This window comes from Agelaius phoeniceus, chromosome 14, assembly GCF_051311805.1.
Source record: "Agelaius phoeniceus isolate bAgePho1 chromosome 14, bAgePho1.hap1, whole genome shotgun sequence".
In the NCBI taxonomy this organism is placed as follows: Eukaryota; Metazoa; Chordata; class Aves; order Passeriformes; family Icteridae; genus Agelaius; species Agelaius phoeniceus.
The window spans coordinates 11,372,333-11,388,551 of NC_135278.1; the positions used below are offsets into that span (position 1 = coordinate 11,372,333).

General features: G+C 42.1%; 2 protein-coding genes across 7 annotated transcripts in view; both read right to left on the bottom strand.

The window, feature by feature from the left end:
* GRIA3 (glutamate ionotropic receptor AMPA type subunit 3) overlaps positions 1-5,224 on the bottom strand; it is a 142,482-nt gene extending 137,258 nt beyond the window's left edge. For all 6 annotated transcript variants that reach the window (XR_013184216.1, XM_054641326.2, XM_054641325.2 and 3 more), the window contains exons 1-2: positions 4,642-5,224; positions 3,623-3,781 (exon numbers count right to left, since the gene is read on the bottom strand). Coding sequence is in view for 5 of the 6 variants with exons in the window: in XM_054641326.2 (XP_054497301.1) it covers positions 3,623-3,781; positions 4,642-4,732 (250 nt within the window). In the remaining variant the exon portion in view is untranslated. The remainder of the gene's footprint in view (positions 1-3,622; positions 3,782-4,641) is intronic.
* LOC143695192 (uncharacterized) lies at positions 5,068-7,026 on the bottom strand. The gene is made up of 2 exons (XM_077185832.1): positions 6,922-7,026; positions 5,068-5,735 (listed from the first exon to the last, which is right to left on the bottom strand). The coding sequence occupies exon 2, from the start codon at positions 5,704-5,706 to the stop codon at positions 5,068-5,070; it is 639 nt and encodes a 212-aa protein (XP_077041947.1). The 5' UTR covers positions 5,707-5,735; positions 6,922-7,026.
* Between the last annotated feature and the right edge of the window lie 9,193 nt (positions 7,027-16,219).

Genomic DNA, 16,219 nt, shown 5'->3' on the forward strand with positions numbered 1-16,219 from the left:
AAAATTAATGGGAAAAGAATTCGCAGCTGATAGGTTAGATTTAGCTGAGAGATGGAATCTGTAGATTAATTAGATTCTACAATCACAGCCCCTTTTCATCTGCACACATCCCACCACTGTCATTACATGATCAACAGATTTTAATGAAAACCATGCTTTTCACTAAAAAATGCTTTGAGATATTCAAGAGAGACTATACATAAGGTTTAGTTTACTTTTCTAAATATTTCTTGAATATTGTACATAAGGCAAGTGCACATTTGTTGGCTGTAAAGGTGTACAACAGCAATTTTTTGCAATGACAGTGCAGAGAGGGAATATGAGATCTGTGTGCTAATGAGCTGACACTGCAGAGGCTGGAGCAGTGTTAGTGTAGTGCACTACAAGTGCAGAGCACAACGACAGACGTGGGCTATTTCTAGGGAATGTGATCTACAGAACTACACACACAATTCAACATTAACACCAACATCCTTCATCAGATTATGAGCAATGCATGGGAGATATTGCTTCAGTGACAAATTTATATATTTGAGTTGTTATATTCATATTGTTCTGAAACAGCTAGCTCACTCCCTACATGAGCATTTTTAAAGAAAATATAACCTGATTTTGATTTTATAAATTCATAGGTCAAGTCAGCTTGCTTTCTGTTTCTATTGATAGGAAAAAGCTGCATATTTTAAGAAATGTAATAATTTCCCTGGAGCCAACTGATAAACTTCAATTCACCTTTAAATACACTGGAATTTTCATCTGTGTTTGCATTTGTTCTCTGTTAAGATATCATACAGCTAAATAAATAAGTGGGCAGATAAATACAGAGTGGATAAATACTGTATGAATGTGTGTAAATTAAATATACAGAGAGAGGCTTGGTGCTAGCAGCGAAGCAGGGAATACATGTACATAAATCAGATTATGCATCATTTAACTGAAAAAGAAATGAGAGGGAGGGGCTTAAGGCAGGAATTTTCTTCTGCTTCTAAACAAGTTTGTTCCCAGGTTGGGATATTGCCAAATCTGCCGTAGCAGAGGTGGGCTATTTTTCTCAGGCTCATGAGAATACTTCAGAAGAGGTTTTTTTTCTCCTCTGGAATGCACCAGATTGCATCAAACGGGATGTGCAGCTGCACAGTAAGAACCTAGGTCTTTCTGAGCAGAGCCCCCTCAATCCCTGCACACAGAAACACTTACTACAGTCATTATCATACAAATCAATGCAAAAGAGAATGAAAAGTATTATTTTATGGATACTGACTAGTACAGGCACTAGGCTCAGGCTGCACATGCTCTTTCCTTCAATTTCCTCTCAGCTCCTGTACCTATCCCACCACAAAGTCAGCCTCAGCCTCCCTCCCCAGTGAAGGCAGAGTCACTGCAGGTTTCTCTCCCATGGAACCCTGCCAATTGCAAATATTGATCAAACGGCTGTGTGACAGCACTGGAGACAACATATGCTTATCTCCAAGTGAGGTAAAAATGTTGTGGAAAGAATTCCTTCATGGATATGGCAGCACACTGAAATTATCTCCCACTCCCATAGGAAATGAGGATATGGTTAAAGGCTGGAATTTTGGTCAGGTAGTGTAAGGAGCTATTAATTCATCCTAATGCATTGATACATATAAGTGTTTTGACTTTCAAAGAAAATTGGTACCAGATTCAAAAGAATAACTGTTCTGATGGGTTTTTTTGTATTTTGAGCTGCTGAAGCTTATGACTGGTGACTTGGACTCACCGTATTCTTTTCTTATCAACAGTATTATGAGATGGTTGACACAGTACAGACAAGGTCACCTTTTCATTTTCTTTCATCTGTTTCTTTTTTCACATCTTCTGCTTTTAAATAGGTTACTGTAGGTACATCTTCTTTGGTCTACAGTTTCTCCAGAGATTCAAATTTTCCCAATTTTACTATACTGGTAATATGGGTGTTGGAACAAGCAGCTCTGTACTACAGAAAACCATCCCACTTTACTAAAATTGCCACAGCTTTTAATAAGCATTGACAAAAACCATTAGATGTCAGAAGATGAGTAGAACACTGACTAAATATACTGAACAAGTGTGTGGATCACTTCTGTTGGTGGGGGAAGAGCTGGTAACAACTTTTAAAAAACAATTAATAATTAATCACCCAAGCAGTTCAATGTATTTAGTTTAAATCCATATAATTGATATTTAGGAAACTGTGCTTGAGATGCAGCCTCTTGAAGGGATTACACTGATTAAGGATTAATAGTCTGATGTTTGTTGTAAGAGCTGTTGAAGCTGGATAGGATTAGTAAAATAAGATGCAAAGTAGAGACACGATTTTATGTACCATTTTTTCCCACTTTACCAAGTATTTTTATTGTATATTACGTAATTAACCCCCCTGCAAAAGTTTTAAAGGTCCTACTTCAAAGTCCTTTGGAGAGTGTAACACTGCACTACCAAGAAGCAGTCACATGGGGGATATGTTAGAATATGAATCCAAAATTTGTCCAATATTTCCTTACTGTATATTTTTTAACCATCTACTTTCTCAGAATATACAGTGGGACAGGAATGTAAGAACTATCCTATCTCCTGCAAATAAAAAAATAAATAAGTTATTCAAAACATATAATTGTTTTAAAGCAAAAATTACTATTTTTCTGTATTCCAGTACTTCATTATTTCAGTACAATGCTTCCTCTTTGACCATTTTACACTGTGAGTATAAACCTGCAAACTGTGAGAAGTAACCTGTTCATAATGTGAAGTTCATACATTGCATTCAGCAGTCCATTAGATCATGTGCAGACATATATCTCCACATTGCAAACTGCATTTGCTACCTTGGAAGAGGACTCCTTTCATTTTTAATAATTTACAATAAAATTTGTACAGAATCAAATTTGGATACTTCAGTAAAACAAATATCCAGGAACTACTATTGGTAAAGGAATGCTTTTTAAAATGCAGAACATGCACAAGTCTTTCTGAAAGAGATTTTGCATCTTAACACCACATTAGCAATACTCAAAGTTCTATTTTGCATCTTCTGTTAATAAAAGCTCAAATTGTATGTGTGCACTGCTTGTGCAGAGCTATTTCTCCTAATGCCAAGTGTTCTGATTCCATTTTCTCTCCCCTCAGCTCTAACAGTATGTGTCAGTTTACAGTCTCCTCAGCTTTTCACAGGACTCTCACTGTAAAAAAACAACTCAGTATTTCAAGGCAGATGAGGCAAGTAAGCCCCTCTAGCCTTGTCCCTCTCAAGGTCACTTCTAAACAGTGGTTTCTGGTTTTTCCCTACATAGTATATCATTTGCAAATTATGCCTTTTCACAGAGCTAGGTTGTAGCCTCAACAGAAAAGGGATCTTCAGCAGCAATTCACTGATTGCAGCTACACAGCACTGCTGTATCAACAACATGGTTGTTTTCCTGAAACACAAAACTAAGGGGATGAGGTGGTAAAAGAACTTTTCCTAAGATATTCCATATAATGCTGCAAATCTACTAAAGCTCCAGTCACTACACACATTTGTTGCACTATATTGTATGACCAAGAACTCCAGGCTACCCGGAAGGAACTGAATGCAGGATAGATAACAAATTAATATATTTTTTAAAACCAGGTATTTACTTACAAGCATTTGTCACTGAAAAACTGTTGGAAGAGTCCAAGTGATCTACGTGATAGTTCAAATGGAAGGGCTTTTCTGTGGTATTTTGGTTTGTGTTGTATAGCTGCACAGCAAATCGAAATGCACTGTGCTCCTGAACAGTGTTCCTCATGAAAAGTCCACCTAGGTGAGGAGAAAAAGAAAAAAGGAAAAAAGGAAAAAGGTATTTCAGAATTAATTTTGAGGAGAAACAGTGGTAATAAGTTATATTTGCCTGCTGCACACTGCAGGAGAGAATGAACAGGAGCAGCCTGAACGTGAGCACATAACTCTGACAGTGCACCTACATGAAATACATATTCCAAGTCCAAAGTTGGGCTTTTAAAGCCACACACCACATCCAGGTGCCCCCTGAGCAATGAGAGTCGCTTGGAGCTGCAGGTGCACCTTGAAAACCAGGCCACTTCTACACGGATGCCCACACAGAGATTTAAAAGTCTAACTTGGGGAACCGTGGCACCTAAATCCTGTCCAGACTACCGAAATATCGCCGCTGTAGTTATGTGCGGGGACACGGCGGCGTGCGGCGTGGCAAACGTGCGGTTTCACGGTCTGCTGGAGCGATAGCGCGGCCGAGGGAAATGATGCTCCGAGGGACGGCAGGGAACAGCCCCCGCTGCACTCGCTGCCCTGAGCCTCACGGCTCGCTCGGCCTCGGCTTTCGGGCACGTCGCTACAGATTCACGCCACGACTCTCTCACATTATGTGCTCCACGGGATGCGCTGCTCCAGGGCACGGTTCCGCAGAGCGCGGACCCGATCCCCGCCGCTCGGAGGGGCGCGGGCAGCCCGGCGCCGCTCGCAGCCGCCCGCCGGCGCAGCCCGGGCACCGCCGCTGCCTCTCGCCCCCAGAAAGGGGAACGAAGCGGAGCAGGGCTGGCTCCCTCCCCGCTGCGCCCGGGCTCGCCCCCCGCTCCCCTCCTCACAACTTCCCCCCGGCTGGCGGGGAAGGCGCGGGTCGCGGTGCCGCGGCGGGCGCTTACCTATACTGATGGTGTTGGGGAACCCCGCCAGAGCCTCCCCCAGCAGCCCCGCCAGCAGCAGCAGGAGGGTCCGGGGCGCGCTCTGCCCCATTTTCTTCAGCCCCTGTGGTTCAGCCCCTAAACCGAAACTGGCGGCACAGGCATGGGCGCAACTGGAGACTCGGAGCGGTGTCAACGGTGGTGGCGATGCTGGCGGAGGTGGTGGGGAGGATGGTCCCCCTCCTTTCGTCTCTTTTTTTTTTATTCTTTCCTTCCCCAAATCCCTCTGCTCTCGTCTTCACCCCAGTCTAGCAGGGCTCATTGGCTGCGAGATTGCCTTTCTCCCCCGTCGCCAGCAGCCCCCCCCGAACGCAGGGACTTCCCCCAAAGATGGTGGGTAGCGGAGCCGCCGAGGCTGCTCCGCCCGGGCCGGGAGGGGGTTATCGATCAAACTTGGCGTGAGGCGGGCTGGCAGCCGCTCCGCTCCGCTCCGCTCGGCCCGCCCGCCCAGCCCCGGCGGCTCCGGCCGCGGCTCAGCGCTCGGGGCTGCGGTCGGCGGGAGCGCACCGGCCTCACGTGGGGCGGCCCCCGGACTGCAGCTGCCCCTTTAAAGCTGCATCGGCTCGATGTGTGTGTGTGTGTGTGTATGTGAGAGAGAGTGCGGTGCGTGCGCCTGTGGGCGGGCGGGGGAGGGAGCGGGGAAAGGAAGGAGGGGCGGGGAGCCGAGCCGAGCCGAGCCGAGCCGGGGCCGGCAGAGGAGGCCGGGGTGGTGGGGAGGTGGCCGCGTCCTGCCCGTGCCAGTGCCCGTGCCCGGTGGGCGCTGCGGGCGCCCCAGAACTTGCGGGGCCGGGAGGCAGCAGAGGCGGCTCGGGGCCGGGGGCGGGAGGCCTGGTGATGGCCGGGGCAGGCGGGTGCCGCTGGGCCCCTCTTGAGGGGAGAGGGCTGGGGACAGACGTGAGCGCAGGGACTGGCGAGCGAGGGCTGGAAGGGGACACAGAAAGGGATGCCGAGGGACCGTGCGTCTCCCGAAGGGGCTGCCGGCCCTGCGCCCGAGTTCTCCCCATCCCTCCTCCAGTGCCAGCGCATCAGCAGGGAAGCATCATCCGCCCACAGCGCTGTGAAGTGAAGAAAGACAAGAAGAGTTGAATCCCACACGAGGGAATGTTAGGTCCTTCCCAACCTCCTCTAAAGGAAGGAACTCAAAGTCTCCTCGTTTCATCCTTGATGCTGGAAAAAGACACAACATGTGTGTCAGCTGATGAGCTGCCCCAGCACAGCACACAGGGCAGCGCCAGCCTGGTGGTCGCAGGGGGATGGGTGGCAGACATCCCGTGTGTCTTGAACACCAGCCCTGAGACGCCCTGATATGCACAGGGAGCTGCTCTGTGTCTGCCTCAGTCAGGTTCTCTGTGGTCTTTCACCCATCTCCTTGACACTTCGTTGTATGGATCCTACAGTGCTTTTCTTTTTGCTGCTTTGGGGCTCACAGAACCGTACAAAATGGAGACAGAGAAGCAATACTAGGTGGAGTTGTCCATCTCATAGGCCTAGCAAAGACTGTTCTTTCCTTAATATTTGTTTTTCCTCTGATTTCAGCAGGTGACTTTACCTTGGTGCTCCTCTGCTTTTTTTTTTTTTTTTTTTTTGTCTTAGTCTTAGACTGTGGCATTATTTGGGTCAATGTTCAGTTCAGTTAGGGTTAATATTAAATGCAGTTGGCTTTGCATTTCTAAAATAATCAACCAGTGCCACTGGCTGTAGCATCATGTAAGTAGTCAAGGTGTAAGATTGAAGATTGCTGCAGATTACTGCACAAATGCTGATGAACAACATCAGAGATTCAAACCATTATTTTTAAAGGAAGCCAGAGGCAGAGGTGAAGAGCAGGGCACCACAGTCATGATGCAGGAGTGTAACACATGCTTTTAGTGACATGTGTGACACCTGCTCACTCCAAGGTGCATGCTTTGGTTGCTTCATGTTGTGCTCCTTTATGAGAATCAATCCCAGAAGATTGAGACTGTTCTAGTTCAGGCAGAGTAGGGATCAGGCTGCAGGGTGGATGGTAATGTTCCCTATTTAGATTGAGATGGCAGTTGCCACTTTATCTCTTTAAAGAAATGGTTTTCTGTATGGACAGGTGGGGTATAAGGTCCATGATTATCTGTAGCACTCCTCAAGCTCAAAACCCTTACACATATTACCTATGAATCCTGTAAGCATCCCCTTGAGGCCTGATTATATTCTTCTTTTAGAGATATAAAAATTTAAAAATCAGAGAGAGCCACTGGCCCAGCTCACCTAACCAGGAAGTTTCAGACCCAGAATTAGCATCTTGAGCAGCAGCCTGGCTTTGCTGTAGAGCTCTCTGCTCACAAATGTCTTTTGGTAAGGACAGCAGATCTGAAAGCTACAGACAGGTACAGGAAGTTTAGACATTAAGGACAGTTGTCAGAAGCATGTTCCTCTTAGCAAATAATTTCTCTGTCTTGTTCCAAACTACTTACCTTTTCCTATTCTACACACCTCCAGCCTATTTCTAATGTATTCTCTACAAAGTCCTGCTGTCCTCTTTTTTTTGGTGTGCTTTGCTAGCAGTCCTTTCTTCCTGTTCACTTGCTCTTGCAAAGTTCTCTCTATCTCTGCAGCTAAGGATTGCAGGCTGATGGCCACCTGCCACACTGACAGCTGATGGTGCACTGAAAAAATTATTAAAGCAATTATGTATAACATTCTAGGTGTTAGAACAAGGGAGGAGATAAAATAGCCATGAATGAATGTGGCATGTGTCAGTTTCACACACTGCCAGCAGGGTGGGTACCTTGTCTCCAATAAAATGGTGCTTCACAGTCTAATCTACAAATGGACAGTCTTGTGGTGATCCAAAATATATCTGTGCTGAGAGACAAATTTCCATTATCACCCACATTCTACCTTCTGAAGCCCCTCACATGTTGTTGTTATTATTCTCATTAGCATTTGGAATGTGCAGTTTGCTTTTTTTGTTTATGCAGTTACCCTTATGGCATGATTAGCAGGTAGAAATGGCACAACACCCATTCCATGTGGACTTTGGAGAAATCCAGAGACCTCATCCCAGTTTATCTTTCTTACAGTGAACCCAGAGTGTCCTGGGACAAAGTGGTAGATTACTTGCCTTTATGTGGATATCAATGCCATGGAAATATTTTATTTATTTTGCTAGGGATGCTCAGTGACTTGAATTAATGAGTTCCGTGGTAACTGAGGCCATGCCAGATGCTTTCCCAAACCTTCCCTTACTAAATACAACCAAGATTTTAGAGGATAATCAAGCTTCATGTTTAGATGATTTATAGTGTTCTGGGACACTGGGGATTCACAGTATCTACCTGAGCAGGAGAAGGTAATGATTTATAATTAGCTAATGTGTTTTCATTGTAATGTCTATTAGTGGATTAGAAAAATGCTCTGGAATTTGGGACACAGCATTCTCGCTGTGCTTTCTGATGTTACCAGGCTAAACCCATAGTGTTAGCATAAAGTCATGGCAGAATCTACAGGATTCTGTTACTGAAGCTTCACCCTAACTGCACTAAGCAGACTTTATTACTTTTGTCAGTCCTATTTCTAATTGCAAGAGAGAAGCTCAGGCAGAGAGATTCTAACAAATATTGTGTTTTTCCCAGTGTGAACCAAATGTCATAATTGCTAATAAATGTATTATCAAATGTGTCTTACACTTTTTTCATTTGCTTGTTTTAAACCAGTTATTTCTTCATAAAAGCAAAGGACACACAACTAACCAATCTTTATGTCAATGTCAGCATTTTGATTAGCTAAACTGATTAATTCTACAGTAGAAAGTTAACAGATAGAGTGATAGTGGGGAGAGACAGAGGTGAAGATGAAAAGGGATTCAGGCACAAGATGAAACTACAGATAGAAGGAGTCAAGGGGAAAGTACAGTGTCATAAGGGAAAATGAATACAGACCTTACAGCTTCATTTTGGAAAACAGGTCAAAAGGACATCTAGTTAAGATCTGATTATGAGTGGCCATAGAACAAACTATTGAAGCTCTCCTGTTTACCTTTCATTACCAGGCAATAACAGAGACATAAAATGAAATTAGAAAGCTGCAGACGAGAGACAGTTTAACAAATATTCTGCTGTGAAGTTTACAGCTAATCTATAAAGCTGTCTTCTACACAATATTCTTGCCAAAATAATTGTTTTTAAAAGTTGGAAATTTTATGTGAATCAGCAGAGTAAATGCATTAGACTATCTAGTAAAACACTGTAGGGATTAATATTCAGAATTCATTGCAAAAGCTGTTCCTTGCTGCCTCAAGAAAGACTTCCTCCTCTTATTCATTATGAGAGTATATGGTATGTCTGAAGTTCTCTGAAAGTTACTTTTTAATGGTTAGTTTTAGAGACAGGTTCAGAGACTACTTGAATCATTGATTTGCTGTTATTCATTTTTCCAAAGAACAGTTAACAGGTGAAATCCTGAAACCACAGAGATGTGTAGTAGGTTTATTACCCCTATCATTGGAGTTAAGATTGTACCAAATACATTCTGGCAGAATAATTGGGTCTGGCACATAAGAATACGTTCATAAGAACATGGAAGGATCATCAAGATTTGTATAGGAAGAGGGTCAAAGAGGAAACGTTCATAAATAAAAGTCATTACTCCATTACTGGAATCTATTTCAACTTTAGGTAGCAGAAGCAAATTAGTCCAGCAACTTTTATCAGAACTGTACATGGACTGTAACAGTAATAACATATCAATTACAATTGCACAACTAAGACACAAATGTGGAAACAGTCAGTATGGACAAATATCTTCATATTTCTTGGGTTTGTGGTATCTTTAGGATACATACTTCTAATTCTAAGAGCTACAGAGCTGTGCTGGAAATGTAGTGTTATTATAGTGCCATAATGTCAGAAACAATTTATATTATCTTCTGCTTTCCGATTAACTGTACACTAGGCTCTGCTGCCATAACATAACCCTGCAATTCTTACTTAAACCTGTACTTTGCTGTGCTCATCTATATTTATTACATCAGGAAGCAGTAAATCAAATAAAAATGTGGTTGTATCCCCTATATAATGTTAATAAAGTGGATACTCTCTTTTTATTTTATACCTATGAATACAGTTTTCAAGAAAGCTTGGGCATTATATTCAATTCATACCCATTTCAATTGTGAAACATCTGACCACTGAATATATTTAATTTTTTTACATAATTACTGAAATATATTCTCCTTAAAGAGAATCTAGTTTAGATCCAAGTAGTGAATAATCACTTCAGTTGACTGTTTGCCAACCAAAAGTCTATTTTCCTACCTGTGTGCATTTGTATATTACCATAATTTACCACATTTCAGCTCAAGTCTGCAGGAGTGTCTTCTAATGAAAGTCTTTGGAAAACAGCACATAGATTCTTAGAAATAGATGCTTAGACAAAAAGAATTTAAAATTTTCACTAGAGGCTTAAGGATTTCTGATTTTTCTTATCCACTTGATCAGACAGATATTCCTATCCTCCCCTAAGCCAGCAGTCTGGTACTTATAAAATTTTCAGAGTTATGCAAAAAACTGACATTCAGTTCTCTTTTAATTTCAAAGAACCTGTTTTACTTTTGGTGTGAGCCTTTGCAGAACTAGGGTATGGAATCAACTCTCTTTTTATTTAGAATTCATTTAATTAATATAAATAAGGTATTAGTTAATATGGGAAGGAAATTAGACAGAAAATGAACTTTGTCTTCTTTAGTCCTGGGGAACATATGTGGGATATTGGTCTCTTCCTTGCTTTGTCACTGCCCAAGAAATATCACTTTGAATGTGAAAAGATTTCCTTATGTAACTGCTATGAAAAGAAAGCATTTACTTAGAAGAAAGAGGTCCATACAGCATATGTGGTAAGAATGGGTGGCTCTGGTAATTTAAGACCTTTTTATCCCTCTTACTTGGAGACCTGCCTACCATCCAATTCCAACAGCTCGAGGTCTAACAAGGTGTCGTGGTTTGACAGGAAGGAGGTTTTCTGGGATATGCTGTGGTCATCAATAGGTGTTCAGATTTTAATATTGGCACCTGGTGTGGCCACTGGGGACAATGGATACGCCTCTGAGAACACAGGGGTTAAAAAGCAGAGCACACCCGGGGAAGTTCTCTTGGGTTTCCGCGAGGGAAGTGGGTCAGACCTCACCTGGCCCAGCTGCTGGCGAGGCGGGGCAGGGGAAAAGCCATGGGGCTGGGAGAGGTAGGCCTGGCCCCGAGGGTGGAAGGGTAGAAGAGAGAGAAGCACCAGGAGGCATCAGGCAGCCCCCCCAGGAGACAGAGAGAGACAGAGAGAGAGAGAGAGCCTGTGCCGCCTTGAAATTTGATTGAAATTTGATATCATGTCCTGGCTGCACAGCCCGGCTTGCGGAGAAGGGGGGGTGCAGTGAGAAGGTGTCCGGCCGCTTGTGGGAGTCGAGTTTTTAAACCCTTTTTGGACAATGAAAACTTTACAGAACATTACCTTTCCTAAAAGAGAGATAGAGTGGAAGATGAAGAAGGAAATGGGCAAGTGTGATGAAGGTCTGGGCAAGTGAAAGATGTCAGGAGAGAAGAATCCTAGGTGGGAAGAGATGATGGAGTGGCTTAGCTGGACTCTTCTTGTTATAGCCATGGACAGAAGCATGTTCCTTGTGACACAGAGACTGCATCCAGGGGGAGGCAATGGCTCAGAACGAAGAGGGTTCAGTGTTGGTACCCCTCGGCCCCAGGTGGTGAAATCTGTGGGGGACAGGTATCCCAAAAGTGAGATGAGACTGCACTCTTTTAGGAACAGGACAAAGCATCCTTAAAAGACGATCCTAGAAGCAGTTCTGGTCCATGTTCAGTGGTGAGAGCACTGGACATGAAAGGAAGAGGTCATGATGGCAGATGTTCTCCGGGCAGTGCCATGAGTGACACAGAAACACACAAAGTTTCAACGGTGTTTCCAGGGGAAGCCCATGGTACAAGAAGGACTCCTCTCCTCTTGATGAACTGAGAATTGATTGTCTGAAGGGTGGCGCTGGACCGAGAGTTAAAATTTGGGGGATAGACGTATTGGAAATTTGGTGGCGGGAGGAAGAAATGTATTTGTAAGGTTTTCATTTTTCCTGTGTGTTCCTTTTTACTTATAGTTGTAGTGTAGTTAATAAAGTTTTCTTTTCTTTATTTCTAAGTGGGGCCTGCTTTGCTTATTCCTGGTCACATCTCACAGCAGAAACCAGGGAGAGTGTATTTTCAGGGGGCACTGGCATTGCACCAGCATCAAACCATGACACAAGGTAAGAAATGGAAGAAAACCACCAAGGATGATAGCAAACGGTCAATACAGGGAATTTACAGAGTGAGGGAAAGAGAGCTAACAGATGCCCCCAGCCCCTGTCCTTTACCTGCCTAATTCTCCAGGTATCTGTCCCCTTGGAGAGAGAAGAGAAGAGAAGAGAAGAGAAGAGAAGAGAAGAGAAGAGAAGAGAAGAGAAGAGAAGAGAAGAGAAGAGAAGAGAAGAGAAGAGAAGAGAAGAGAAGAGAAGAGAAGAGAAGAGAAGAGAAGAGAGAAGAGAGAAGAGAGAAGAGAAGAGAAGAGAAGAGAAGAGAAGAGAAGAGAAGAGAAGAGAAGAGAAGAGAAGAGAAGAGAAGAGAAGAGAGAAGAGAGAAGAGAAGAGAAGAGAAGAGAAGAGAAGAGAAGAGAAGAGAAAAGAGAAAAGAGAAAAGAGAAAAGAGAAAAGAGAAAGAGAGAAGAGAAGAGAAGAGAAGAGAAGAGAAGAGAAGAGAAGAGAAGAGAAGAGAAGAGAAGAGAAACCAGATACCTTCCTCTCCTGAGCTTGGTCATTTCTTTTCTTTCTTAAATACAAGTCATTTGTGCTTCCTAGCAACTTATGGGAAGAAATTCTACAAGTAAAAAGGAACAAAAGGCAAGAAACCTAACCCCCAACAAAATCATACTTTGTCACATTGTGAAGGACTTAAGTTGTCCATCAGCACAGAGCTGAATTTCATCCAACATGATTTGTTTCATTGATTTCAGTGAGGTGAACTGACAGTACAAGATGGTTACAGTTGTACACTTAGGTTGTTGTGAACAACAACATGATTCTAATAATCTGCAGTATTTGGGAGAAAAGCAAATCCTTCAGAAACCCGAAGCCACTCAGAAACCCAGTGGCTTGTTATTTGAAAAGTTCTGATATTAACAATATAGCCAATGTTAACAGAAATATTCTCATGCTTTATGAAACTTCCATCCCTAATTAAAAGTTGTTGGGTTTTGTAAGTCACACCTTGTAGCAATTGTTCTGGGTCTTGATAATTACAGCATAAAACTGACTGCCTGTTTGATTGCTCTTTCAGCACAACAGAAGGCATAAGAAGCAAAAAAAAAACCCCCACAATTGCAGGAGGGTTTTGTAATAGCAATTCTCACCTTATATCAACTTGAAGAGTCTTAAGCATTTTCCAGAAGATTTGCAGTGCTCCTTCTATAGCAAACCAAAGCTGACTGGCAGTAGGTTTACTCTCCTCAATTACCTTTTGTGGATTCTTCAGAAGTAGACCAGAAATGTCCCAAGGACTCTACAGACCTGATTTACAGGAAAAGAGATATTTATTTATTTTCATCTGTTAGATGTTGTTTTAGTAGCAGTTTAACCCAAAATTGATCTTGAACATGTGAACTGCTAGAGTCTTCTTTTGAGTTCTCCTGGGTCCTCATAAACACTCAATAACAGCTAAGCACTCAAACACTAACATGAAGGTATCACTAAATGTCTATTCTTAGGAACTTAGTCTAACTCATGATGTTGCTAAAGCACCCTACTTTTGATGATGAAGCTCTGTTGTTTATACAACCATTGCTTTCAGTAAGTTTGAAAGCAGATTTCACAGTGTAATTGGCTCAGGCAAAGTCAAGGAAGGGGCACCCATCTGTTTGGTGTTCACAGTCCCACAGTTCTTTCTGTTGCTTTTCAAAATATACTGGATCAAATCCTAATCCAGTGTAAAGCACCTTAGATCAATGAAATAAATACTGCTGTGGAGTAGGGCAAATGATCTCTGTTCAACTTTTCTGCAGTGTAACTGCAGTAAATATATTTTTCATGGCACAAAAATTCTGATCAAGGCTGCACATCCTTGAGTGATCTATGTATCAGATTTAACTTCCATGAGACTAAAATTTAGGCTTTCACTCCTTTCATTTAAAAATTATTCCCAAATATTCAATTTAACATTTGTTTTTACTGTTTAGCTTACTTGCATATGTACTCCATGAAGAACCCTGTTTAAAGAGTAAAAAATTAAAATAAAAAATATTTCTTGCCTCAAAATATTATTTTACCTGTTATATTGCATTCTAAATATAAGGAATATCAAATGTGATTTTCCCCCTTGCTACTGGAGGCTCTGGTGCTACAGAGAACTATTTAGAACTGTTTAGAACATCAAACCATAACGGATGCTCAATCTCAGATAATAATTTATGTCTTTTAGCAAATACAAAACAATGAATGCAAATCAAGTCAAGTCCTTCCTTTCCATGAGTCAGATGCTATTTCCTTGGTACTTGTGATGCAGAAACCTAGAGTTTAATCTAAAAACCATTACATTCATTAAGCAGCATTCTATTGACTTCAATGGTCTTTGAATAAAGCTAATAGCCCATTTTGTTCCTACATATCCATAGTGTTGAGATACAAGGAAGGCTAGGAAACAGCAGGAAAGTAAGGACTAGAATTTTTATGTTTAAAATAATTAATAAACTGTTGTTCATTATACATTGGAAGGTATAAAAAACAAGAACAGGGATTTTTAAAAAATTTTTTTGGAAGAAGAAAGTGACAGAGAGGTCCCCTTGTAGTTCTACCTTGAAACCCATTTACATAAAAATCACTTCTTTTCAGAAACAACAGCACTGCCTCCTGCACCCAAGTTATGACACTGACTTGGAGCAGCATCCACCTCCACAATTATTTTCACAGTGATTAACCAGTTAATTAAATTCCCCAAAGCAAGACAATTCAGAGTTGTCCTTAAGACCTTCTTGTTAATCAGCTGTAGGCAGTTATCACATAAGGGTTAGCTAAGAAGTGGCCAGTCTTACACAAGGTTTCTTTGGGGCTCTAATACTTAAAGTGTTATGTAGTGAGTTGAGAAAATGCAAAGACATAATTTTAGACTTAAATTTGAAATTTTTCTCTTTTGTGTTGCAAAGCAGACATTATGCATTACTTTGACATACTTTTGTTATGCACAGTGTAATCTTGTATAACAATTAACTCCAACTGATCCACTGCAGTGCTTTAGCAAAGTATTGGGACCTATTAAATTGGACCATGAATACACAGTTGCTTTCCTTATTTCTAACATAATTATGCTGTTGAAGAAAAAAAAAACAACCCACAGATTACTGGAAAGGCATTGCTAAATAGATCCCCTTGCTGCTGTAAATTTCTGGAGTGCTGTAATAAGGTTTTGAAGTATTAAGTATATATGAAAAGTGACATGCTGGAAATCTTTTGGAAAGCATTTGTTTCTGTTATTCTTTAGGGAAAAATTCTGCTGTCAAAGGTGGAATCCAATGACAGCAGCACCAAAGGGTATGTTTTCAGTGCAAGCTCATTCATAGCTTTAGGTCTACTCCATTGCACCAATTTCACACAATCCCTTATGCCTAAATATACATGAACCTTGAACCTGGCTTTGCTCTTGCAGCTGAATTCAACTTCTAAGTAGAGCAGCACTCCAAAAGTTTTCAATGAGGGGTTTTGCTTTAAGGCACATATGAAGTCCTGTGTTTGCTGTATACATCTGATTGGATTATGAGTTCAGCTTGGAGGATAAATATTCTCTCTTATGGATTCACTAGTGTGTTGAGATAATGAAAAACAAGTATCTGTGCTAAGTAAGGAAGAAACAGGGCATTATTCTAATTTTTTTTGTGAATTGAACCATAATGACTAGAGTTTTTCAAGATTGGCATCTCCTGGGCCCTGTAGGTTCTGAATCATTTATCTCCCACTTGGCTCTTGCTAGAAGCCACCTGCCAGTATATATACCTCTAGATGACCTTTGTCCCTCATGCTCTGTCCCTCTGCAGAAGAATGCTGAGAGATGTCACTTCAGCCAGCTGTATTGTTGTAAATACAACAATGGGTAGCTGTAAAATATGGCTCAGAGTGCCAGGAGTTGTCTCAACTCCTGTTCAGCCAGCAGTCAATGGCAGATCTGTATACAAATAATTACCAGCCCAGTGGTGTTTCTCTAACAGGGCAGTTCACATACAATTTCTGGGGAGAAGACCCTGCTTAACTCAGAAAAAGAGACTCAGGGACGACACTGTAATTCAGAGGATGAAAAAAATTCAGAAAAGGCAGAAATTGTTCCAGAACAGTCCATGAGTCAACACTTAAAGAAACTCCAGTTACTGACAATTAACAGCCTGAGAAACATCCCTGCAGAACTACTTTCAACCCAAGTAAACGTTGGGCCATGATGGACATCTCCACATAGGCACAGGGCTGTGTGAGTGTGATCATGTTCTCCAGATGCCTTCTGCT

Excerpts from the sequence above, each read along its gene's own strand:
- LOC143695192 (XM_077185832.1), bottom strand. The coding sequence starts at position 5,706 with ATGCGCTGGCACTGGAGGAGGGATGGGGAGAACTCGGGCGCAGGGCCG.